The sequence below is a fragment of the Mustela nivalis genome (genome assembly GCF_964662115.1).
Source record: "Mustela nivalis genome assembly, chromosome: 8".
Lineage (NCBI taxonomy): Eukaryota > Metazoa > Chordata > Mammalia > Carnivora > Mustelidae > Mustela > Mustela nivalis.
Window position 1 is genome coordinate 109,853,415 of NC_139027.1, and position 25,828 is coordinate 109,879,242.

Genomic DNA, 25,828 nt, shown 5'->3' on the forward strand with positions numbered 1-25,828 from the left:
GTAAGGTTTCATGGTGGGTCTTTTACATTTCCCCCATCTCCTCCCCACTCCAACACCACCAATACACTTGCCATAAGAAAAAGTCACAGATGATATCTGGTCATTCTTTATCATATATACATTTTTTTGGCATCTGTAAATTTTGCTCCAAGTTTCAGCTAGTGTATGAATACCACTTGGACTGTTTCTTAATTGCACAAGACCCTAGGGGCACATCGTCCTTGCTGGGGGAAAGTTTATTTTATAGTAAACAGAAGATAAGGGAATGCACTTTTAAAATTTTTGCTAGGGGGTGCTCAAAATCATAACTAGTGCTGTAGCTTATCTTAGTCTAGGTTCTTCCTGAAGCAACCTTGAGATAAGTGTTTAGGTATATGTATTTTGGAGGCGAAATTGATAAAGACTTGCAGGCTTGGAAGAATGTGGGAGGACAGAGAAGGGAAGGTGGCCAGGGAAGGGTGTGTTATCAAATTACCACTGTGGACAATGGGATCTTAACCTCTTGGGGGAGCTTTAGCAATCAGTAGGAACGCACATTTCCAAAGAGTCCAACCAGAGAGGTAAGGGAGCTGAGGTATTAATACATTGTATCTCTTCAGTCTCTGGTTGAGAGCTGCTTCCAGGAGGCCCTCATTCTCACGTACTTGGGCCCTACCTCATGAGTCTAAGTGTTGGAGGCAGCCTTCCAACATCTGGAAGTCAGGCCTGCTTCAATCCCAAAGCAGAGGAGAAAGGGGTGGAGTGCTGGCAGCATCTACCAAAGATAACTAAAGTTTATCTGACCCAAGGTATCAGATACATACCAGTATCTAATGTATATGATGGGTATAAGAAAACTTCTTCCTCAACAGATTAAAACTACTTCTCTTCCCTACTATTAAATTATTTTCATCAATTTCCACTAGCATTATATCTTTAGTAAGCATAATGATGTACATCCTGTAAATTTTTTGATAATAATGTTATGTTTATAACCAAAATGCCACTTATTCCACTCATGCTTAAAGAAGATATTAGGGGGTTTCCCCAGAATATGTTATTCATTGCAAAATAAAATACACACTTTCTAGATAGTTCAGAATATTTATAGTTGTTAGATCAAAAACAAAGATTTGGTTACAAATTCTTAATTTGCAGATTGCTTTGACTTTGATGGAAATACCACCTTTCTCTGTAGTAGAATCCCTGGGCCTCGAAATGTTGACCCCAAGAAGTAATTGCTGTGATTTAGGTCTTGAGGGCGGCTTCCAAGGCTTTAGCTTTTTCTGTGATGTGCTTCTGAAAGGGCATCATGAAGTCCTCAAAGTCTACCTCGTAAGTGAACCTTTCTCGCCGCAACTCCCTTTTCCTGATCAGCTCTGCTGTTGTGGCTTCAGGACTCCAGATCTGAAATAAACCACAAGAGCCAGCATGAGTAGGAGAGCCAGCAAACATGGCAGTATACAGACAGCGCCCAGTATAGTTCATTCGAAACTATCAAATCTACTTCTAAATCTATTTTAACTTATGTTTTCCTCTTACATGACACATCAATAGTTACATGGGCATTGTTATTTCTGATGGTGACTATTTGGGCAGCTGGAATGCTTTTCAGTGACCTCTGATGATCCTCTGTTGTTCATGTCAAAACAGGGAAGTGCTGGGAGTTGAAAGATCACTGGGGTTTGCTACCTTTATGTCTAATAGGGAAGTCCTGAGAAAATGATTTTCATAGTAGAAAGAAAAGGAGGCTGGTGGTCTCTTATTCAGCATGCTTTGATGGGCATTGGCAAGACCCCTCTTGTACTTCAAAAATGCCTCCACCTCTCTAATTATGGATGTTTTAGGCAGCTACTGAATAAATTCAGTGTTGCTTATATGAAACTCCCGAGTGAAATGGTAGAGTACAAAGGGGAAGGAAGATTAGAGTCTGAGAGGCACCAAGAAAATGTACCTATAGCATTGGTGACCAAATGGCTATAGGGAATGGTGTTGACCAAAAGATAGTTTTTCAAGGAAAATTAAAATGTCAATATTGAAATAGTAACAGAGGAAACTAGATATTGGAAGCTGAACAAGTTGGACTTACTGAGTCAAAGCAGTAGGACCTGGCAAAAAGACAGCTTCAAATCATAACGATGAAAGATAATCTTTGGATATTTGTTTGGGTGCTCTGCATAAAAAGTATTTGGAAAATGATACTATGAGTTTATACCACGTTATGAAGTTCTTTCCAAAGTACTCACCCTCCGTGGAATAAATGTGATATCCACTTTCTTGGTATAACCACTGGTAATCAAAGAATTGAGATAAACCACATTATCCTTATGCATTTTCTTTTCCTCTGATACGGTTGGTATGGTGTAAACAGATAAAAGTGGTTCCTGGAAATGAAACAAAAGAAAAACCAACCTTATTAATTGCAAAAACCCATATATACTTGCTAATATTATTTGCTGCTCTATGTCTTATGTCTTTCTCTAAGAAAAAATAAAATGTTACCATGCAAATTGTAATTTGAAATGAAACGGATTATTATTATAACTTTGAACAGGGAAAGATAATTAGTATGCCTTGTTTAACTCTACTTAATTAGTAGTATCAGAGACAGAGCATACAGGTCTTCAGAATGTCCATCCTTGACCTAGGGCCATTGATTAATTAGAAGAATTATCCTACTAAAAAGATAATGTGGTATGTAGTAGAAACTTAGCCAACTGGTCTTCCTTAACCTCTGGCCCCCACCCCCTTACTCTTGTCTTCCATGTTTATTACTCTCTATTGTTTATTGTCTTTCATGTTTGTCACAATCCTTTAACCCTCTCCACTTTTTTCCTCCCATGTTTCTCCAACATTTTCCAATTTGATAACATTAGAGCCTTTCCTTTTTGAATTTCATCCTGGTTTTATGTCTGCCAAGAATCTCTAGGGATCCTCTTGCTTCCCTAAAAGAAACTTCTAGCTTAGAAATACACTCGGGCTTCCCTGCTAATGACAAAGTCTTATTCTCTCCATAACCTGCCTGGGCAAAAACCTCAACCTTTTGCCCCTCATTCCAGATTACCAGAAACAATGACCTTGTCACCTTTAGAACTTTCTGGAGTCATTCCAAGTGGCATATCCAAGTCCCAAGTGGCTTGATATCCCCAGGGTTCAGTGATAGTCATTAAAATTCAAATTTGAATTTGAATTAAAATTAAAATTCAATTAAAATTCCTTAGAAGGAGGTAAGGTGGGAAATGAAAGATTATGAGACAAGAATGAAGGCAAATCATGGTTTGCCTTCATTCCTCTTACCCTTCTTGTCTGAGCCATCTCATCAAATAAATATGACTTAGAACCAAATATATACGTATCCAACCCCAGTTCTTTTTTCAACATTCTAATTATATTGGGCTGAGCCCACTTGGTTTTTATGTGGATTCTGTCTGCAATGAGCACAGTTGAGACTTTTCAGTAGTAGGAATTTCTTTGCTAGGTATTTTTTTTAGTGTTGCTTAATAGTGCTGAAAATATGGCTTGTATATTATTTTATCCATGTTGTGTAACAATATATAATATTGTATTGTAACAATATGTAAATAGAAACCCTGCCCTACCTCCAGTAAGTTTTTAAGTTCTAGTTACTAGTGGGTAGTCAATCACTTTACTTACCTCTTCTTTCTTAACCTCAGGGCCTTCAGTCTTCACTTTAGGAGGGGGCTTGCCTTTCAGTTTTTGACTTTCTGCTGGTTTTGGCAAGTTATCCAGCTTTTCTTGAATCAAACTAATTATTCTATAGTCAGCATACGCCTTTGCAACATCCATGGCAGTATGTCCTGCTCAAGACATAAATTCAGAGTTGTAATAAACAGACTGATAAGAAACAATGCAGAAAACCCTGAGCGCACCAGCCCTCAGCATGTGACAGTAAGTGTGATTACTACAGCCAGTGGTTATATGTAAGGTCACAGAGCCAGATCAGATACCCTCTACGGTGGGTCCAACTCTGAACTCTCATAATGTAAAGGGCCATTTACTGGCAACACATTTTCTTGTTAGTTTTTCTGAGCATGTTTCTTAAGAAGTGGATAGGAAATATTGGTAGAATATTGACGTTTGAGTATTTGATTGATGGCTCTCTTCCCACCTCGCACACATTTCCTTTCATGTGACAATTTTACATTATCCTCCCCTTTCCCTTACGCAGGAGGTATAATCAAAAAGGCCTGGGGAAGCCGGTGTCACAGTGCTCTATGCAGATGGTTGGGTATTATGACACCTTTAATATCCTCAGGCAGGCCTGGAACAATACTACCAGTGACCCAGGGGAAGCCTGAAGCAGCCAGAAAAGTTGGTGCTCTCCCCAGTCAAAAGGAAACAATGGATTCCACTCTAAGAAAATGACACCTCCAACCAATGAGGTCAAACACTTACTCAAATGCTATTTTTCAGGTTATATCTTTATGACATACGACGGGCCCCTCCCATTTATTTCCTAGAGAGAACCTCTAACTCGGGAATTATTATTTTTTTCAGCTTTAGAAAGAATCCAACTTCTATAGCTTTTAAAATTATTCCACTTCCTAGGGACGTGGTAGTTATGACAGTTCATGACCCACAGTATACTCTGAAAACTGGTACAATCCCACAAAGCAATGCTTCCTGGGCCATGGTGAAATAACAAGAAATTAAGAGTGAGCATTTACAGGGAACCTGGGTGGTTCAGTGGGTTAAAGCCTCTGCCTTTGGCTCAGGTCATGATCCCAGGGTCCTGGGATCTAGCCCCGTTTAGGGCTCTCTGCTCAGCAGGGAGCCTGCTTCCTTTTCTCTCTCTGCCTGCCTCTCTGCCTATTTGTGATTTCTTTCTGTCAAATAAATACATGAAAAAAAAAAGTTTTAAAAGAAGAGTGAGCATTTAGAAATTTTTGGATGGATTTGATAGAACTTTCCATCACTTCAATCTAGTGATTTAAAAAAATGCTTGTATTTTATTTCCCCACTTCATTTTCTAGTAAATCACTTTTTGCTATATTTACAAAAGTATCCATCCATGACTGATTGCAAACATAAAGAACTGGTCCTTTCACACCCGTGATTTGAGAGGCACTGTGTATAAAACCAGCTTCCCGAACATTCCAACTTGGGCTTGCGACTGCAGTAGCGACTCGCGGGGAAATGTGATCTTACAAGAGAATCAGACGGGAATCTAACATAAATTAGATAAACACCAATCATGTACACACACACACACCTTTTCTATTTTCCAGCTGGAATTTAGCGCCAATATCAAGGAGGTACTTGACGGTATCCAGTCGACAGCTCTCGATGGCTCTAGACAAAGGAGTGGAGTTGTTGAGGGAGACGGCATCGATCGCCGCTCCAGCTTGAACAAGAAGCTCGACGATGTCTTGTTGGCCTGCGTGGCATGCAAAATGAAGCGGAGTCCACAGGAAATTATCTGTTGCATTAACGTTAGCCCTATAAAATAAGATAGATGCATAAGCTGAAAATGGGAGTTGTTCCAAATGCCAGAGCCTGGAAATGCAAAGCAAGATTTCATATTAGTGTTACCAAGTTGTTCAAATGTGAGCTAGGGAAGCTCCGAGTAAAGTTAAACTCCATTCCAAAATTTTTCTTGACTCGTGTTCTGCATTATCCGACAGTCTTAATTTCTTTGCATATATATGTACATTTTGTTTAGTTTTAAAAGGCACTTAGTTAGATCCCAGGGGTTATACTTTTTGCAAAGGTTAAAATTAAGGAAAATTGTATAAATAGATCTAATGAAGGTTAAAGCTGATAAAAAGTTTAAAAAGTCCTGTTATTTCATTCTGTAGCCATTTTCTCTACATGTTATAGATTTTTAAATGCACCTTCATTATTAAAATTCTAAGCATGAAAATTTATTATTTTAAATTTTAGTCCTTTTTATTTTTTTAAGATTTTATTTATTTATTTGACAGAGAGAGAGAGCACAAGCAAGCAGAGCGGCAGGCAGAGGGAGGGAGAGAAGCAGGCTTTCTGCTGAGCAAGGATTCCCATGCGGGGCTCAATCCCAGGACCCTGGAATTATGACCTGAGCCAAAGGCAGCTGCTTAACCAACTGAGCCACCCAGGCGCCCCAAATGTTAGTCCTTTTTAAGATTTCACTGTCCAAAAGTTCAAATTCTCATTAATTGCTTTGTAGTCCCTCTTGATAATATACAAATCTGAATGCTTCTTTGACCTTGACCATTATAGTAATAATAATAATACCCTTTTATGAAATATGGAATTGCTTTGCTAATAAGTGCTTTACATATTTTAATTCATTTAATTTTCAAAGAAATCTGCAAGCTGAGTCTTATTAGAGCCCCCATTATAAAAATGAGAAAAGGGAACACAAAAAATAAACTTATGCTGGGTCATTCAGCTCTGGTAAAAGAAGGAATTAAACCTGAGTAGTTGCTTTAGAAGTTCACTAAAAATGTCATGCCCGGTTATCTTAAAGATATTTATAAATGAACCAAGGAAAAGATTGCTGCTTCTGGGGGAGGAAAAGAGACATGCCCTTTGTCATCATGACCACTGACCTGCTTGTTTGAATTTGTTAGGATCCCCACACAGGAGACAGATTAAAAAGCAATGGGTAAAATGAATATGTTCTAGAGATCTACTGTGCAATATTGTGATTATAGTTAACACTGTACTTTACTGTACACTTATAATCTATTAAGAGGGTACATCATGTTATCTGTTCCTATCACAATTAAAAAAAAAAAACCTTCACAGACCTGTACCCCTGAAACAAAAAAACAAAAAGCAAAAATAAAAAAAACTACTAAAAAAACACCTCTTTTGCTGGGCTCCCTGCTTAGCAGGGAGTCTGCTTCTCCCTCTACCCTTCCCCCTTGCTCATCATCTCTCTCTCAGATAAAAAAATAAAATCTTTTTAAAAATAGTTCAAAAAAATTCTTTCATTAATTTAAAATAAAATAAAAAGCGACTCCACCCCACATAGATAAATCTCTAGGTAAAGCAACTTCATTCCTCGTTGTCATTGGCAAGCCATCTTTCTGTGCATACATTCCCAGATTCCCATTAACCCACTTTCCCATACACGATCTGTCTGTAATCTAGATGTCAGGAATGAAGCACTTTGTCCTAAAATTCTGGAGTTGAATGGGAGCCGAACCAAGAAAACATACCCTTTGTCAAGAAGAAACTTGACGGCATCTATGTTTCCAGTGGCACACGCGGTCATCAGTGGCGTTTTGTAATAATTATCCTTCATATCCACAGGGATTCCTGATTCAAACGCCTTTTTCAGAGACGCCAGGTCTCCTGCCTTGGTGATGAAATTAATATTTGAAAATACCTTCGGTGGGTCATCAATGTACCAAGCAGAGTCATCCTGAATGGGATGTTCTGGTGGCCGGTCTCGGTTAAACCGACTGCTGTCTGTTACATTCTTATAGGTTTCAATCATGTAATAGGGCGGCCCGCCATCGGCCCAGTGGGGAAACACGTGGTCAGGAATAATGCAGATTGGCAGAGGTAAGACAAACTTGCCTTTCTTTGGCTTTTTGGCCATTCCTTTTTTCTTCTTCTTAGGCCCATAGGATCCCAAGACGTAAGACTTACTCAAGTACTTGGTTCCTTTAAAGAAATCATTAATGTTGACCCCAGCTCCCCGCACTTTTTCGTGATACTGAGCTATGGTAGCCAGCTGTTCTGAGGTCACGTATTCTTGCCTCTCCTCCAGCGTCAACACGAAGTCCTCTTTGCTGACTGTCCCGTCGCCTCTGTCCACAAACGAAAATGCTTCCCGAAGGAACGTCTCATGCTCCAGTGACCAGTCGTGAAGTCTCAGGGCCCAGAGTGGATTTGGATTTTTGGCTCCTGGCCTTGCCAGTTTATTGGCGGTTCGCTCTGCCCGCCGTATTTCTTTGCTTGCTGCTTTGAAGCCGCCTTCTTTGGCCACAGTCCTGGGCGTTTTATGATCCAAGTTCTTCCATTTCAGGTCACATCCTAAAACATGAAGCATCATCATTATGAAATAGTGCCTAGGCATCTGCCTAGCTCTGCAGAAGACATTCGTGCAACCCTTATGTGTAGTTCCAGTTACTGGTCAGAAGTTTATCCCTAAATTATTTGTATAGAGTGATGAGAACATTTAGCTCTTATAATCACAAAATTAAACTGAATATTTTTTTTCTGGGAGTTTTACTTTGGTGAATTCTGAGGGAAATATGTTTCCAATTTACATTCTCTGCCCACTAAAGGATTAAGACATGAATCCCTACAGACACTTGAAACAAATTTCATATTGGGATACTTGCTCAGGAGACTTCCTGCCCAACAGGAAAAGAATAAGGATGGCATTTGAATTTGGAAAGAAGCTGGATTCAGACAGCTTATGAGACCCTTAGGAACTCAGAATGCTGAACACCTGCTTCTGTCGGAATGATTACGACTGCAAATCTGCATACCATCTTAAACTGTATTTATGTGTATTCTCCATGCAATCAATGTAATTTATATCAATCTGCTTTTTGTGATGATAGGTCATGTGAACAACCTGACATAGAACCAAGTTATTTGTTGATCAAACCTGAAAGGATTCCAGCATTATACTTATGCAAATTAGGCTTGAATATTCATTTGCCTTCTTGGACCTTTCCTTAAAATGATTACACCAATATTATATCTAAGTATTCCTGAAATAAATAAACTTCTCCGAGTGCACTGGGGAGTCTACTTAGTGTCCCTAGAAAAGGCTGTGCTGTCTCTAAGTGTCTTGAGACATTAAAAATCCATTGCATATATAAGTAAATCTGATGATGAAGCAGCTCTTGCTACTGTTCTGAATCTAGAAGGCTCTTTTCTTGCTTCGTCAATATCACATAATCAAAAAGATTGCTACTCAATCAGTATGTCTAGCAACCAAGTTGTATAGGCAACAGCATGCCCCTCCAATACTTTATAGTTTCTTTCCTTGACAAAAAGAAAATGAGGGGGTGCCTGGATGGCTCAGTGGGTTAAGCCTCTGCCTACGGCTCAGGTCATGACCTCAGGGTCCTAGGATCGAGCCCCGCATCGGGCTCTCCTCTGCTCAGTGAGGAGCCTGTTTCCCCTTCTCTCTGCCTACTTCTCTGCCTACTTGTGATTTCTCTCTTTCAAATAAATAAATAAAATCTTAAAAAAGAAAGAAAGAAAGAAAGAGAAAATGAATGCCCAGTGCTTTTAAGATTAATACCTCCTTTGGCATTGTTAGAACTTAAAATTTCATTCTTAGACTCATAATTTTACTAGTGGTCGAAGAACTCAGGAAAAGTATTACAACAATGAGAATTCTAAAATGTCCATATTGAACAGTTTTAAGAGCAGTGATTTATTGAAAAGGGGACCTGAGACTGCTCTCAATAGCATAATTCCAGAGCAATTTTAAGAATGCTGTTTTTACTTTGCTTTTTTGCTGATTCAGGGTGTCTGGGTGTTTATCTACCATCTCCCAAGCCACTCCTTCTATATTCACCCACAAGGATCAAAGGACTTTAAAGTGGTTTTATCATGTCTCCTTCTGCTCTTAGTTTCCTCCTAGTTAGAAACCTTTTTGTGGGGGAAAAAAGACTCCAACATCCCAGCTTTATTATCTGAAGGCCTTTTTCTTCTCCTTTTGCCTTGGGACTTTTGGTAAAAGCAAAGATCCATTCATTCTCTTTGTGATGTATGATCTGCGGTCCAGGGTACGCAGTTTACAGCTGGTATGTGCCGCAGAGCACCAGCCACCAAAGGCCCAAGAGAAAGAGAAGCCTCATGGGGTGCTTCCCTAGAACTGCTCCAAACTCCCGGCAGCTGCCCTGCATTAGGTACTCACACTGCTTACAAACCTTGTAAACTGCTCCAGCAACAGGACCAGGGGCAAGGGAGGAGAACATTGAAGAAGAGAGTTTAATGTATCAAAGGTATCCAGCCTTCGAAGTTAAGTGCAGAAGACACTAAACCCAGGGAGTTCACTCAGAAATGAGCATTTCTTGGCTAATGCATTGTCTGTTGCTGCTCTGATTGCCTTAGATCGAAGACTCGAAAGCTGGACGTGTAACTGCTCCCGCTTCCACTATGGAACTGGAACCCCTGCCTGAGATCCAGGGAAGTGGTTGTACTTCGAAACATGCTACAGAATTTAGAATATTTCAGACTAATTAATTAAAAAAAAAAAAAAGAATGCTTTTAGACTCGTTTCAGAAACACGGTCTAAGCTCATGACTCTGCCAGGAGGGTAATACTTTTCGGCATCATTGGGCAAGCTCTGACTAAATGTGCTTCTCAATTTGCTTTTTGTGACTTTCTCCCAAGAGTACATAAATGACAGAGTAAATGTCTGGTGATGTTGTCCCAATAATAAAGTGGTCAACGTGTTAGAGTTGTAGAAGCTTGTCTTAATCTGGGCAGATCCATAGTTTTTAGAAATATACAGTTTTAAAAATGTCAGAATAAATTGCTGCTAGTGACAAATTTTAAAACAAGACTGATGAGACAATTAATGGGGGCATTTGATGTACTGCATTTGATGTATATTGAATTTGATATATTTTCCTTTATTTGTTAAGTGTTTATTATTTGGGGAGATAGGGAAAGAGTACAAGCTTGTATAAGTTCATAAAAAGTAAAAGTGAATCAGTTACTATACTATTAGTTTTACAGGCACATTAGTCTTATTTATATTAGTGGTCACAATGCAGGAACTCTAGGTCCCAGAGACTTCTAAAATTCTCCGCTCTATTTAAAGTTGTAGAACAGACACTAAGTTTTTGCCTATTAAACTGGAAAAAAAAAAATACTACCATAAAATTCAGCATAACACAGTTCCAGATCTGATAAAGAGTTAGAATTTTTTTATTTTTTTTTATTTTTTAAAAAGATTTTATTTATTTATTTGACAGAGAAAGATCACAAGTAGGCAGAGAGGCAGGCAGAGAGAGAGAAAGAAGCAGGCTCTCTGCTGAGCAGAGAACCTAATGCGGGGCTCTATCCCAGGACCCTGGGGATTATGACCTGAGCCAAAGGCAGAGGCTTTAACCCACTGAGCCACCCAGGCGCCCCTAGAAACTTTTTTAAATAAAGACTTTATTTGTGCGTGTGAGAGAGACGGACAACAAGTCGGGGTAGGGGCAGACACAGAGAGAGAGAAGCCGGCTCCCCACTAAGCAGAGAGCCCCACATGGGGCTTGATCCCAGAATCCCAAGATCATGACCTGAGATAAAGACAGACACCTAACTGACTTAGGTACCCAGGTGCTGTAAATTAAAAACTTTTACAGTCAGCATGTAATTAACACCAATTTGGTCCATAAACTTAATTAGCTAATATTCCCTTTATGGAATACATTAAGCTATCTATACATACTTCATATTGCTAAGTTAATAGTTTCATAGAAGTTATAGGAAAACCTAAAATATTACTTATTTTTCAAGTTTTCAATGAAAATTTTCATTTTATTTCTTATTTCTCCCTAAAACATTTCTCCCACAACTTCAAGTTCTTTAGTAAAGTTATCCTTTACACTTGATACAACTGAACTGTTTTTAATAAAACAGTTAAGACTTCAGACTAAAAGACATAGTTTTCAGTATTCATCTTTCAGATTAATGTCAACATTTTTTTTAAGGAGTTTAATAACTATAAGCGTTTTAATATAGTTGGCCCATGAAAACCCTGTTTAGATTTTTAATAACCTAAAAATATTTGAGCATATTTTCATCACTTTAAATTCAGATTCATGATTTGACAGAAGGTAGAGTAAGAAAAGATTTTCTTTTTTTTTTTTTTTTTTCTACATATATAACTGAGGTTTGGCTGTTGAAAAAGATAAGCAACTGACAAGTGATAGGCCCAGATTCCCTGCTCATCTACAACCCAGATTTCCTGATCATCTGCAACATGGGTAAATCATAAATACTTTAAGCATAAAATTGCTAGGTAATTTTACCTCGCTGAGCTATATATCTACAGCAATCTGCAAAACCACCCATGGCAGCATAATGAAGTGGTGTGTTCCCATTCATTGCAATCAGCCCCATGTCTCCGTTGTAAGCAAAAAGAAGCTTCAATATCTGCAAAATATTTAGAGGAATAGAGGAATAGCAATGTACACTCATTGAATGAAGACTGGCACCTAAACGTTGTTATTCCATAGTTGCTTAGGCTACATGTGGCTATTTTAAATTAAATTGAATTAAATAGAATACAATTTTTAAAAATCCAATTCCTTAGTTTCACTAGCCATAATTAAAATACTCAAAAGACACATGGGCTGCTATATTATATTATTATAACTTTTCCACCATTGCCAAAAATTCTATCAAATAGTGTTGATCTAGAGTTTAGAAAATTCTATATTCAGCTGGGACATGCCATCTTAGTGAATTCCAATAATTCTAGAAAACATCAGCCTATGGGAAATATCATCAGGGAGGCACATTCTTTACCAAATGTGGCTTCTATTGTGGTGTAGATTTTCATTGCTAGGAAGAAACTCAATGACCAAAACAAAAATAATTGTTAAAGCTCAGAAAATTGGGTAAAGAAATTTTAGATGTAATTGAGAATTAAAAAAAAAAAAAAGGAGAGCATTGGTTTCTATCTCATTTGTGCAATATCACTGTACCTATAAGATACCCTTTGCTGTTATATCCAGATAATCAGAATACTGAAGAGTTTAAAATTGAGGTGAGTCATTAGATGCACACAAAAAAATCAGGGAGATGAGATGTTGACATTGTTCTCCCCACAATTTGGTCATGCTGTATGTATTATGAAGATTCTAATATGTAATGGAGGTATAAAATAAAGTAGTCTTGGTTGGCAAAACTTTTAAATTGCCATTATTAAAAAATACAGAAAATCGTTGTTAATAATATTAGGTGAATAGACTTGGCAAGCAGATAAAGCTGAATAAGGATCTAGAAAAAGGCTTTAAAAATAGTATTTGGTATAAAATACAATTTTAGAATTATTTAGGGAAATCAAGATGGTAACATGGAATAAATTCTTAGTGTAACCCATATGATATTTAAAAATTTGAGGGAAAAGTGAGAAATGGTGAACAAAAATTTTAAAGCAAAAGGCAGATTATTACATCAAAAAAGCCTCCTTGGGCAGCAAAATGTGCAGCTTGTTTTCTCTCATTGTCAAAGGCATTCACTTCACCTCCTCTTTCCAATATCCCTCGAACTAGTTCTGTCACTCCTTCTCTTGATGCTTCCATTAAAGCAGTTCGACCTGTGGACTGGATGAGAAGCAAATCAAATTCTGGTTATACTTGACATCTTAAATAACACATTTGGTATGCATATGTTCTAAATCCATTTGGCCTTAGAGTCACACTGGCAGGTATAGTTCTCTGTATCTTTATTAGTTCCACAAAGCAAATGGGAAAAATGAAGTCAATGCAGTGGATCAATGTAGAGAGTTCCAATATCAAAGTCAAAGTCACACCATGTCCCTGTGAAAAAAAAATCATGCTAACGAAGCAATTTCTTTTGCAAAGAAAGTAGAGCAAAGGGGGAGAAAAGAGGGTAAAATATCTAATGAGAAACAAATTGATAATTATTGCCCCCTAAATGCCTCTTAATGAATTAAAAAACTCAATAAAATTGGCCAAATTTTGAGAGGGAGCAAAATGGATAAGGGAAATTGCACAACTACATATTTTCTTTCCAAAAAGGATACATTTTTATTGGGCATTGGTGATATCTTCTCTATTTTCTCTAATGTTTTACCGCTATGCATAATAAATACCAATTTTTCAAACGTAATTAGGAAATAAACCGTAAAATCATGGCAATATAAAGATAATGAGGGCATATCATCATAAAGCATTTCGAATAGAAATGAACAGTCTATAAGCTGACAGGATAATTTTACCATATTTAAATGCACTACTAAGACTCTAGATGAAAAAAAAAGGAGGGGGGAATATTTATAATCCCAGGAATAGCCATACTGAGTTGATAGCATTCGGATTGGCTCCTTTTTCCAAAAATGTCAGGCACGTGTCTTTAACATCATGTGCTTCTTCGCAAGCTCTGAGAAATATTGGTTTTCCTTCATAGGTAGAGTTGTTGACATCTGCGCCATGTTCCAGGGCAATCAATGCGCAGCGATAATGCCGCTTTGTAGGCAAAATGCAGTAAAACAGAATACCTGTAGAAAAATAGAATCCCCAAAGAGTACTTCATTAATAGTCTCTCTATATTTGACCTGGTTAGCAAAGAAAAAGTAACAATTTTGGAAACCATAATTGGTTAGTTGAAGGTGGCAGAGCCTTATTTTGCCTTCTTGGAATCAGCTGAAACACCAAGACAGGAAAACAAGAGTAAACCTCTAATAGAATTAGAAAATAGTCACATAACCAAATGTGATAGGACTTGGTTCAGAGAAGAATCTGAGCGCTGATTTGTGAGTCTCTGTCAAGCTTGGGTGTTGGGCATCTTGCAGTCTGTACCCCACGTGCAGGACTGTCTCTGTTGTAGAGCTGGTGATGGGTTACTGTGTCCCCTCTGAAACTGCAGAGTGACAAAGCAGATGGTACTGAATGATGAAATGTGCAGACCGGCCATGGTTATTAGAAGCAGGCTGTCAGTATCACAGCATTAAGAACAAGTAGATGACAAGGAGCTCTGCCCTTTTGACAACTTGTTTTGTTCCAATGAAGAGAGGAAAATGTGAAATCCCCCCACCGAGGACTGAGGACATACAGACCCTCCACATAATCCATGTCAAAAATGAACTACAGATTAGGGGTAGTGTTGGAATCGAGCGCACGATAGTCAAACTCCAAACTGACTCTGTAATGACCTCACTCTAAACAAAGCCTTCATTCAAAGAGGAACAGTAACGAACAACAACAACAACAAAAAACTAGCATGGGACCTATGAAAAATACAGACACCAAAAGGAAGAAACCTGATAATAAAAGCTAGGCAAAAAGTACACACTAGAAAAAATGATACTATGTAAGAATTTCTGACTGTCCTATTTCTATGACAGCAAAGAAGTTAAATAAAACTTTTTTTTTTTTCTAAAACAGAAGTGCAAAGATGGATCAAGACTAAAAGCAGGGCTTCTAGGACAATAGAAGATAAATAAAGGAAAAGATGAAGTTTAACCAACTGAGTTTCGGGAAGGAATGAGAGAGGAAAATAAAACTACCAAAGAAAGGAAAGTGAAGCTGGAGGCAAGACAGCACAAAAAACCATGGATGTGAAGGAAAAACTTGAAAGAGCTAAGGAAAATGTAACAGATGATGGAAGCTAAAATGGTCTTGACAGGCAAAGAAGAGTTAACATATATGTAATTGGTGCTCAATAATAAAACACCAAGTAGAACAGAAAAAATATGGAGATACAATAGAAGAAAACTTTCTTGAAGTGAAAACCTGAATTTGAAGATTAAAAAAGCATACTGAGGTCTCAGGAAAAATGGATTATGAACAATCAATAAGGTATGCCTAGGTAAAGCTAGGTAGAGGACACGTCCTGTGAGCATCTGGGTAACAATTCAAGTCCTCTATAAAAAGGAAAAATCAAGATGGCCTCCAGATTTTGCCGCAGCAACATTCAGTGCTAGAAAATAACTAAACGATCTTTAGACTATCATTTGAGAAAGAAAGTGGGAGTTTTTTGTATCTACCAAGCTGGTTGTACATATATAAAAGCAGTGGACAGGTAAATTTAAGGGTGCAAAAGTTATTATAATAATCTCCTCTTGCATAGAAAAATATTAATGAATACCATGTAAAGTGCTAATTCAATGAACAAAGGTTTATGTATATGAAAAGCTATCAAATTGCCTTTAAAATATCCAAAAACAGTTCTCTTCTGAAGAAAGATAAAAATCTGTAACTATATATGGTGGTGGGTGTTAACTAGACTTATTCTGGTGATCACTTTGCAATGTATACAAATATCAAGTTATGTGTACTCCTGAAATTGATATAATGTTGATATCAATTATACCTCAATTTTTAAAAGTCAATCAGTAAATAATAACAGTAAGTAAAACTACCATTCCAACAACCAAAAAAAAGACCTAAATGTAGACCATAAACCTTAGAAAATATCACACATACACACACCAAAATAAAGAACATATGGAACATATAGGAATATATCTTATAATTATTTACTTATATATTTACATATGTCAAATATACCTGCATTTCATAAAATAAATGACAGTTCTGGGGCCACACCTTTGGGCCATCTAGATCAATACAAACTGGATATATTCTACCATTAAAATAAAAGCCACCATTCATATAAAATCAAAATCTAAATAGATTTTATATAAACAGATGCATCTAAAATAGGGTTACTCAGAACAGTTAAAAACAGAAAAATGGCCAAGGACATGGTTTAAAATAGAGAATCAAAGACACAACAATTCATAGCAGGCAAAGTGGGCCGAAATAACAACGCACGCCACCTAGAGAATACCAGGTGAGGCCAAATTCATTACAAAAGGCCCTAAGTTACTCAGGAAATGGATATTTTATAATGATGGCAGGTGCAACTCACAATTAAAGTCTATCTGGGCTGACCCTAAGCCACAAAGAACATGAATCAACCTTCTAAAACTGAAGGAAAAAAAGAGGGCAAAGATGATGGACTGTAGAATTCGCATACTGCATTTCGGACTGGGTATACATTCCTATAAATGGGAGAACCAATGGAATGGGTGCTATTGGGAGCTAGTCTAGCTTAACCCTTGAAGAGAATAGACACCATTCTATTCTCCAGAATGGACAGACACTAATTAATCCCCTAGGACAACATATAGGGAATAGTTTCCTGGCTTAGAGAGCTACCTTTTCCATGGTCTGCAAAATTGTTCAAAGTACAATTTAGCCTAGAGTATGTCCCACATCCTTCTCAAGATCCAGTAAGTATTTTAACCATAAAAATGTTGGCTTGTCCTTTAGGACCAACGTGCAGTGAGTGATTCATCAATTGATGGAAAATAGGATGTTAATGGCAGAGACTTCTGCGGAATAACAAAGCAGGTGGGCATGTGGCAGCCATCCTGAGAGCTGTGCAAGGTGAGCTCCATTCATTACTGTGGGAAGACAGGGCTGGCAGTGTGCAATAAGCACCCCATGGGTTAGACAGAATCAAGACTCTGGGAGGCGGGACTAACAAGGTCATGCATGCAACATGGTTTATATTTGTTCTAAGCTTTATTTTATATTTTGAATTCTTCCTATGTGATTGGTCAGATTGTTTTCTCATACTTTCATCTCCCAGAACGTTGACAGGCTTAATATTAATTTGAATGAGCTTAGATATTAACCAGATGGCTGTTGCATTTGTTACAAAATGCAAATATGTTACAAAATGCATTTGCTATTGTTGATTTAATTTTATAATTTTGGATTTTTGATAAAATTTCTCACTTTTTTAAAAAACTTCTATTTCTGGTTCAAACTCCAGAAGGTCAACTGTTCTTCACTACAGTGTTTCCCAAAATGTATTTCACAAAACACCAAGCATATAAGTGGCCACAAGGAAAAACTATTTAAAGGGTCAAAGACAAAAGGAAAATGTTACTGTCTTTAGTCTGTCTGACAAATGTGAAATCAACATGTCTCAATTTGCTGTATCCAATGATTCTCTAACAAGTTTGACGGTGGAACCAATTTTGCAGGTAATGCTTATCAATATCCCAGCAAATCAGAGGTTCATGGAACACACACTGGGAAGTAATATTCTATAGAAACTTAAGAGGCTTCCTTTTTTTTCTATTTTTTTCAGGATTTAACATTTTAAAACCCATTTGATCCCTGAATGCATCTGAAGTTCATTTCATTATGTGGTGCTTTTTAAGTAATTCAATGATTGTTCCTTTCCTTGTCCTCTCCTATTGTTTTAAGAAAGTCACTTATCAAATAACCAAGTCTGGGGAGAATTTTAAAAATGGATTTTGTTCTTCTCAGAAAATATTAACACTAAAAAATGGGATTTATTTCTCCAGTGTGGGACTGATGTTAATGGCTTTGTACTTGAAGCAACTCCTTGGGACAACTGATGAAATCTACCAATTTATATTAAGCCTGGTGGTAATTTTCTTGGTGATTTTCATGGCGCTGTGTCAAGCCCTTCTGGAACCTTGAGTCATTTGGGCAAGAAACTCCCAGACATGGTGTCAAGATGAGATTAGGGAGAATAGAGTGGAGAAGTAGGGCTGTCTCACCTGAAAAAGCATGGAAATGCCATGTCTCAACTCTCAAGTCATATTTCTACATTTAAACTGACCCTAGAAAATCGGATTCTATACTAGAATCCACCTTAGCCTTTCCAGTTCCCACTGCAGCCCCTTTCTACATCAGACTGTTACTGGAAGGGGAAAAATCCTTTTGGAGTCCAAGTCAAGTACTATTTGAGGTTCTAAAGTATAAAAGAGAGTAAGAAATACTCCCCTTTTGTTCTAAACAAGATTTTTACATTTTATAATTGATAATTATGACTATGTTAATATCAGTGTATATCATTAAAAACTCTCCCCATTTAGAAAAAAATCAACAAACACAAATCAATCTAACTTTAATCTTGTTTTTAAGGGAGACATCTCTCAGAACTTGTTTCTCTAAGATATACCTTAATACCATTTTCAAATTATAGGGACACAGTATCCTTAGGTACAGGAGTGAACATGGCTTTTCAATTAAACTTAGGAGTGATTCGTTTCTACAGTTGGAAAGCAAAACTAAATTTTATGGGTTTCTGACTATAGAGTGGATTGCATCTACTGGATAAAATGTCGGGATTTTTACCTTTTCCTTCATTATCAACTATAGTCATGTCAGCCTTTGCCTTGGCTAATATTTCCATGGACAGTTCATGCCCCAGCTCTGCAGCCCTCATTGTCGGAGTACAACCCATCTTGTCTTGCACATCAGGGTGAGCACCAAGGCTAAGGAGAAAGCTGACCATATCAGCGTCATTGGAAACCGAGGCCAAGTGCAAAGCACTGTTTCCATTGAGGGGGTCTGTGAAATTGATCAGTTCAGGGTATCCAAGCCTGATCAGCTTTTCTATCTGCTTCGTGTCTTTGTTCCGAACACACTGAAGAACTTTGTAGATCTGCAAGTTCTCAAGCCTCCTATCGGCTAAAGCCATACTCGACCACCTTCTTGGAAATGCTTTTCTGGACCAAACAAAAACTATAGCACAAAAACAGAAACATACAACTCCAAGTTAATTTGGTCATCTTTATTCTGGTAATAAATAATAATATTTTAAGTCTTCCCTAAGAAGAGATGCTGTTTCTCACGAAATGTTATTACCACAATTTATTGCAATTGATGTCACAAAAAGTATAAATTACACATAAATACAGAGAATATTCAGCTAGCACAAAGCTAAAATATTTCAAAACAAATCTTCCATCATAATTAATATCATCCTTGCCAATGAGCTTTCTTGTTAATCTACTTTGTTTCATTTACCCTCTTTGCTCAACACAGCCTCCCTATTTTATCCATGAAGAAGGGAAGGCTAATAAAAGTGCCAAGGTAAGAATTTGAGCTCCCCACTCTACGGCATCATACCATCACTCCTTCCTAACCTAGAATCCATACAGGTTTTAGCAGTTAACAAAAGTTACAAAGAACGTGTAGAATCTTGAGGTGCTCATTACAAGCAAGAATCTACTAGGCTTGGTGAGATACCAAATGTGATGGATGATTCGTGTCACCTCACATGGGGGTGAGATAGGTAAATGGCTGAGAGGCAACTGTAATTTTCATAAATAATCCCGCTTTTAAATTGTGACGAGCATTCTGATATGTAATTTTATCTCTCCTTTACTGTTTATGGAAAAACAATCTTTTGAATTGAGTCATAGGTCATGCTGGGTATACCCAGATGGCTTTTCTTTCCTCATTTTTCCTGAAAAAGAACCCCACTGTCACACTGGGCATCCATTCCAGATCATCCATTCTTGCTATCTGATGACAGATCATTGCCCAGACTTCCAATTGGATTTACTGCTTCCACAATGGGCCCCTAACTCCTCTTCTCTGGTCAGTCCTCAGAAAAAAATGTAAAAGTGTATCTCAGATGAGGTCAAGCAAGCTCCCTCCCCCAAATTCTGGATGGAGCTGCCTCTTCTATCCCCTGTGATAGGAATGGGTCTGAGACCGAGGCTTAGCCAGTGTGAGTGAACTCTCTCCCCGGGTACCATGAATGTCTCAAGTCCCACAACTTGGGATTCAGTTGTGCCAGAATTCACCTCCCACTTAAGTGAGTCCACACGACATGTTAGGGCAACATGAGCTCGGGGCTGCAGGAGTAAATATGCTCTCCCCACCCCTCTTAACTTAGCATAAGCTAGTTAGCCCAGCTAGTTAGCCGAGCTTCTGTTGTTTGCAATGGAAAGGATTCCATCTTACTGCAAAATCTGAAACTGTGTCACCTTTTCTCCACAAACCTGCTCCCTCGCTTACCATCCCTGGGGAGCACTGGTGAGGAGCGAGCCCCACTTGCTCCTCTTTAGCTGTGTCTCTCCAGGCAACCCCATCTCCATTGCCTGCTCCTCTCCTACATCACCACCTACTCCTCATCCCCCCCCCCCCCCCGCTTTGCTGGCTCCCCTCTTTCATCAGAAGCCTAGGGGTTGAAGTGCCCAGGGCTTGGCCCTCAGGACCCTTCTATATTCCCACACAATGCCCTGATGGTCTCATCCCATCTCATGTCTTTCATCCCCATTTGAGGCTTCTGATCGTTCATTCTCAAATTTATACAGCCATCTCAGGCTCTCCCCAGAGTCCAAAGTGAGGTCTCTACCTGTTGACTCTTCATTCTCACATGGACCTCTACTAGGCATGTAAATGTAACCCTGACCTTCTCCAGTTCTCCCCACTTCCAATGATGCCATCACCATCCGTGAGTCTACTCGGAGGAAGATACTAGAAATTATTCTTCATTCCTTCTTTCCCCGCAGATCCCCTACTCTTTAAATTCACCAACAAACCCCATATTTCTACCTCCAGAATATAACCCAACATCAGCTGCCTGTGGTGCCCTCCTTAATCAAATCCTTGCCCCAGATTCTAGGTTGTCTCACTGCTTCTTCAGCAGCTCTCCAGAGCCCCGTCTTTATTCCGTCCCCAGAAAAATCTTTCTAAAATGTAGATCAGACAAGCTTCCACCCCCAACATTTTAGCATAACTATTTATGAACATAAGGAAAACTTGAACATTCATGTATCTCTCTACCACTGAAATCCTACCATGAATGCCTTACTTGCTTTATCACACATCTATCCATCCCTCTGTCTATCCACTCATCCATCTTTTTTGATCCATTTCAAAGTAAATTGCAGACATATTCCAGCATATAATATCTAGATTTCAATATTTGCTTACAGCTTTTTTTTTCTTTTTGTCTTTTGAATATATAATGAAATGTACAAGTCTTAAGTGTACCATTCCATGGGTTTTGACAAATGTGCACATCCATGTAACCCAAACTCCTGTTAGGATATAGGACATGATGTTCATGTCAGAAAGTTCTATCCAAATTATCTTTTAAAAGCAGTTCAATTGCTTTTCGTCATCATCAGAATAAGTCCAAATACCTTATGATGATCTTTGAAGAGTGTTTTCTTTGCCCTTCGGAGCTTACTTCACTCCAGCTTCCCTTGATAAGGTGATCTCCAGCCGCACTGGCCCCCTGTCTATATATGGAACAAAAGCACACTTCTGCCTCTGCAACTTCTTGTTCCCTCTGCCTGGGGTTCCCCTGGCTCAGAATTGGTCAGTTGGTCCTCACCATTCAAACTGCTGCCACCATGTCACTTCATCCCTTTCTTTTCCTCATAATGAAACATCACTGTATATTACATTTCTATAGATCTATAGGTACAGGTATATCCAATTTATGTGTCATGTGACTTCCCCACTAGTCTAGAGTCTTCATGGAACAGAAGTTTTATAATGACCTTTATTTATCCATCGCCCAGAACTTAACTCACGCGAGGCATTCAAGCCGTGGTTGCTCAATAAAGGATGACTGAAAGTTTTAAGATTGAGAAGTGGAAGGAACCCAAGAAAATGCTCAGGTTCCTGGCTTGAGCTACTGGCTACCTGTGTCTGAGATGGGGAGCTCAAGGTGTGGTCCAGATTGGTCAGAGAGTGCAGACAGTTACGCTTTGGGCATGCTGAGTCAACATCCACAAGGCAATTGGGTACACAATTCAAGAAGAGATCCGAGCCTGGCCTGTGGAAGAGCTGTGAGGGAGTTTGGTGGCCGCAGGGCAGCCTAAGACTGCGCGACATCAAGGAAGAGAGCATGTCAAGGATGAAGAGTGACCACCACTGTCAAATTCATGCTGCTGCCACGTCCTTTTCCTCCCACGCTTCTGGCTGTTGTTTTTTCTTCGTGCTTCCTCCTTTGCCACTGAGACATCAGTCATCACATGGCTGTGGCTTTAATGTCCTGTTTGCTGTGGCCCCTCTCTTCCCCTCTAATCTGTTTATAACATGTGGTGGACTAGGAAACCAGATAACGCAGCAGCTTAGAGCCATGTGTGTAACTAGGTTCCCACTCAGTCCTGAGCTGCCCCACAAGTCACCCACTTGGCCTCTGCTGCGTGTCGTGGTCATGTTTACTTTAGCAGCTGTTTATGGTTTCTCTTGCTATTGCCAGCCATAGTCTAGTTAGGGGCCGTGTCATACCACCTATGGAGGCACAAGGTACACGGAATAGGATTTGGTGCTTCCAAATAGCTCATTGACTCTCCCGAATCTCCGTCCCCTCATTTATGCGACCAGGGACATCCTCATCAATGACTTCGGGGCTGTCTCTGAGGCACCCACCCCTGACAAAGACTTAGCAGCATGTGGTGTCCGCCCACCGAGCTACATGGGTGAATTCCAGAGTCCATGGGTGGGTTCTGCAGCTTGCACTCTTCCAGCTGAAGCCCTGAGGGGCTCTGGGAAGGGAGAGCCGCACTCAGTGCCATCCTTCACGACCTGCTGCCAAGATTGACCAAGAGCCTCACCCCCTCTGGAGGAAACAACAAAAGTCCTGCCTCTATTACTGGGTTCTTCAGTTTCATTATTATTTTTTTTTATTAGGTTCAGCGGTAGAATTTAGTGATTCATCACTTGCATGTAACACCCAGTGCTCATTACCACAAGTGCCCTCCTTAATGCCCATCAGCCAGTTACCCCATCCCCCACCCACCCAGCAACCCTCAATTTGTTCCTTATAGGTAAGAGTCTCTTATGGTTTGCCTCCCTCTCTGTTTTAATCTTATTTTATTTTTCCTTCCCTTCCCTTACATTCACCTGTTTTGTTTCTTAAATTCCTTACATGAGTGAAGCCATAGGGTATTTGTCTTTCTCTGAAAAACTTATTTCACTTAGCATAATATGCTCTAGTTCTGGGTTCTGCAAAAACTTGTGTAGCATCTCTGGTCTTCGGGGGGGGTATCATCATATATACACATGCCCCACCGTGTATACGTTACCTCTGTATGGCCCTGGAGCCACCTTGGTGTACCCCCACCTCATCATCTATATGAACAGTCTCAAAAGATGGGGAATAGAACAGGATTTCTTGACCCAAGGTCCATGTTTGGGTCTGAACCCTCTGAAATTATATGGCAATCTGCAGTGTGTGTGTGTCTGTGTGTGGGTCCTGGTACAGGGAAGAGCCATAGAACTTCTCAACTTCTCTAAGGAGTCTGTGACACCAGGGTGATTTGCTAGAAAGAGGAATGGCAGGAAACACGCTTGGAACAGTGGAAAGAGTGTAGGATTGCAGGTGGGGAAAGCTGTTGTTGTTTTGTGATACTATTCTGCATCATTTATACAAACTGGTTACCTAAACCTGGACATATTATCTACCTGGTTTGTGCCTCGGCCTCTTTATCTGTGAAATAGGGATGACCAGTGTGAAGAGAAAATGAGGTAATCCTAGTAAAATATTTAGCAAATTCCCTCAATGCAGTCTTGCTATTTGATTTATAATCAAATTTCCCTGGGTTTCAACTTCCAATAAACCACGGTATACTTTTGGTTTTGTGTGTGTGTGTGTGTGTGTGTGTGTGTGTGTGTGTTTTACTGTCCCTTTCAGCCTTTTTTTTTTTTTTTTTTTAAGATTTTACTTATTTATTTGAGAGAGAGAGGGCAGAGAGAGAGAGAGAGAGACCAGCGGGGGTGAAAGGCAGAGGGAAAGGGACAAGCAAACCTTCCCCTGAGCAGGGAGCCCCATGCAGTTCTCTATCCCAAGACCCTGAGATCAGGGCCTGAGCCCAAGGCAGATGCTTAACCCACCGAGCCACCCAGTTTTAAGTCTCCAAAAAATCCGGAGGGGAGTGAAGCGGTTAAGAAGTAATTTCAAGGGAAAGGCCAGGTGGCAGGGAGCAAAGTGCCAACCTCACCTCTTAGTCCTAGGCGTGATCAGGAGCAGCGGATGACCAGGCACCGACCGGCCTCGGCCTGCGGGGGCGCTCTGCGGCCCCAGCCCTCGTTCTCTGCCACCTGGCTGGGGCCCCGGCCGCGACCTTGGGCTCCCGGAGCGCGGCCTGGGCTCCCAGCCCTGAATGGTGTCTTCGTGGGCAGAGCAGGCGAGGCGGCGCGCGGGGCAGCAGGGAGGGGGTGCGTGTGTCCATGGGCCCCTGGTCCACCGCGGGCAAGCCCGCTGTCAGGTGAGCGCAGGGGGCGGGGTGGGAGCCTCCGAGACGGGGCCGATTGTGAGCTTCAGCCACGCACCGCCCGGCTGCCAGGGCAACGGCTCGGGGGCGCGGCGGGGCGGAGCTGCTGTCCGCCAGCTGCGCGGCCCCGCCAGGTGGCGAGGTCCCCGCCAGGTGGCCGGCCCGGCCCGGATGCTAGAGGACGGCTCTGCACTCCCAGCACAGCGGGTGGAGGAAGTCTTGCGCCCGACGCCGGCGTCCGCGCAGTCCTGCTTGCTTTCATCCTCTTCTCCCGCGCCCTGCCCTTATTTTAAAACGCTAATTCGAAACGTAAAGCTCTTATAGTACAACCAACCAATCGATTACAATATAGAATAAAACGATCTTAAAAGTAAAGTGGGGGCGCCTGGGTGGCTCAGTGGGTTAAAGACTGCCTTTCGCTCAGGTCGTGATCCCAGGGTGCTGGGATCTGAGCGCCGCATCAGGCTCTCTACTCAGCGGGGAGCCTGCTTCCTCCTCTCTCTGCCTGCTTCTCTGCCTACTTCTGATCTCTGTCTGTAAATAAATAAATAGAATCTAAAAAAAAGAGCAAAGTTAAATAAAAAATACACTGTACAGTAGAATGAAAAAATCTACCTATTACAGACAACTGCTGTAGATTCTTGTAAATCTTCCTAGAATTTTTCTTTGCCTACTCTTGGATGCATATAGGCTTAAAAAATTTTATACACAAATGGCAGCAAATCTATCAAGGAGATCATTTTTTTTTAAGATTTTAATTATTTATTTGACAGAGAGAAATCACAAGTAGACGGAGAGGCAGGCAGAGAGAGAGGAAGGGAAGCAGGCTCCCTGCTGAGCAGAGAGCCCGATGCGGGACTCGATCCCAGGACCCTGAGATCATGACCTGAGCCGAAGGCAGCGGCTTAACCCACTGAGCCACCCAGGCGCCAAGGAGATCATTTTATTTTAGGGCCTACAAGGGTGCCCTAACATCCCAACCCCCAACACTTTTTTGCAGGCAAATTCTGAAAGCTTTTGTTTGTGTGAGTGCAAAACATGTATGCTTTTCAGAATAGTATGCAATGGCCTCTGATTTTTAACAATGGTTCTCCCATCCCAAAACAATCTGTTCTATTTTCTACCCAGAGACTCTGAAAATATGATTAAGGACTATTTCAT

At 40.0% G+C, this 25,828-nt stretch overlaps 1 protein-coding gene across 2 annotated transcripts; it reads right to left on the reverse strand.

Annotated features, from left to right (window-relative positions):
- Window positions 1–1,063: 1,063 nt before the first annotated feature.
- ANKEF1 (ankyrin repeat and EF-hand domain containing 1) lies at window positions 1,064–24,969 on the reverse strand. Of its 2 annotated transcripts, XM_082744400.1 has the most exons (10): window positions 24,395–24,969; window positions 18,777–19,166; window positions 13,950–14,149; window positions 13,083–13,232; window positions 11,934–12,057; window positions 7,149–7,971; window positions 5,213–5,439; window positions 3,634–3,797; window positions 2,226–2,363; window positions 1,064–1,386 (listed from the first exon to the last, which is right to left on the reverse strand). In XM_082744400.1, the coding sequence occupies exons 2-10, from the start codon at window positions 19,120–19,122 to the stop codon at window positions 1,228–1,230; spliced, it is 2,331 nt and encodes a 776-aa protein (XP_082600526.1). In that variant the 5' UTR covers window positions 19,123–19,166; window positions 24,395–24,969; the 3' UTR covers window positions 1,064–1,227. The 2 variants fall into 2 exon arrangements, with proteins under 2 accessions (XP_082600526.1, XP_082600527.1); XM_082744401.1 differs by lacking the exon at window positions 18,777–19,166 and having other exon boundaries at window positions 24,395–24,967.
- Window positions 24,970–25,828: the final 859 nt, after the last annotated feature.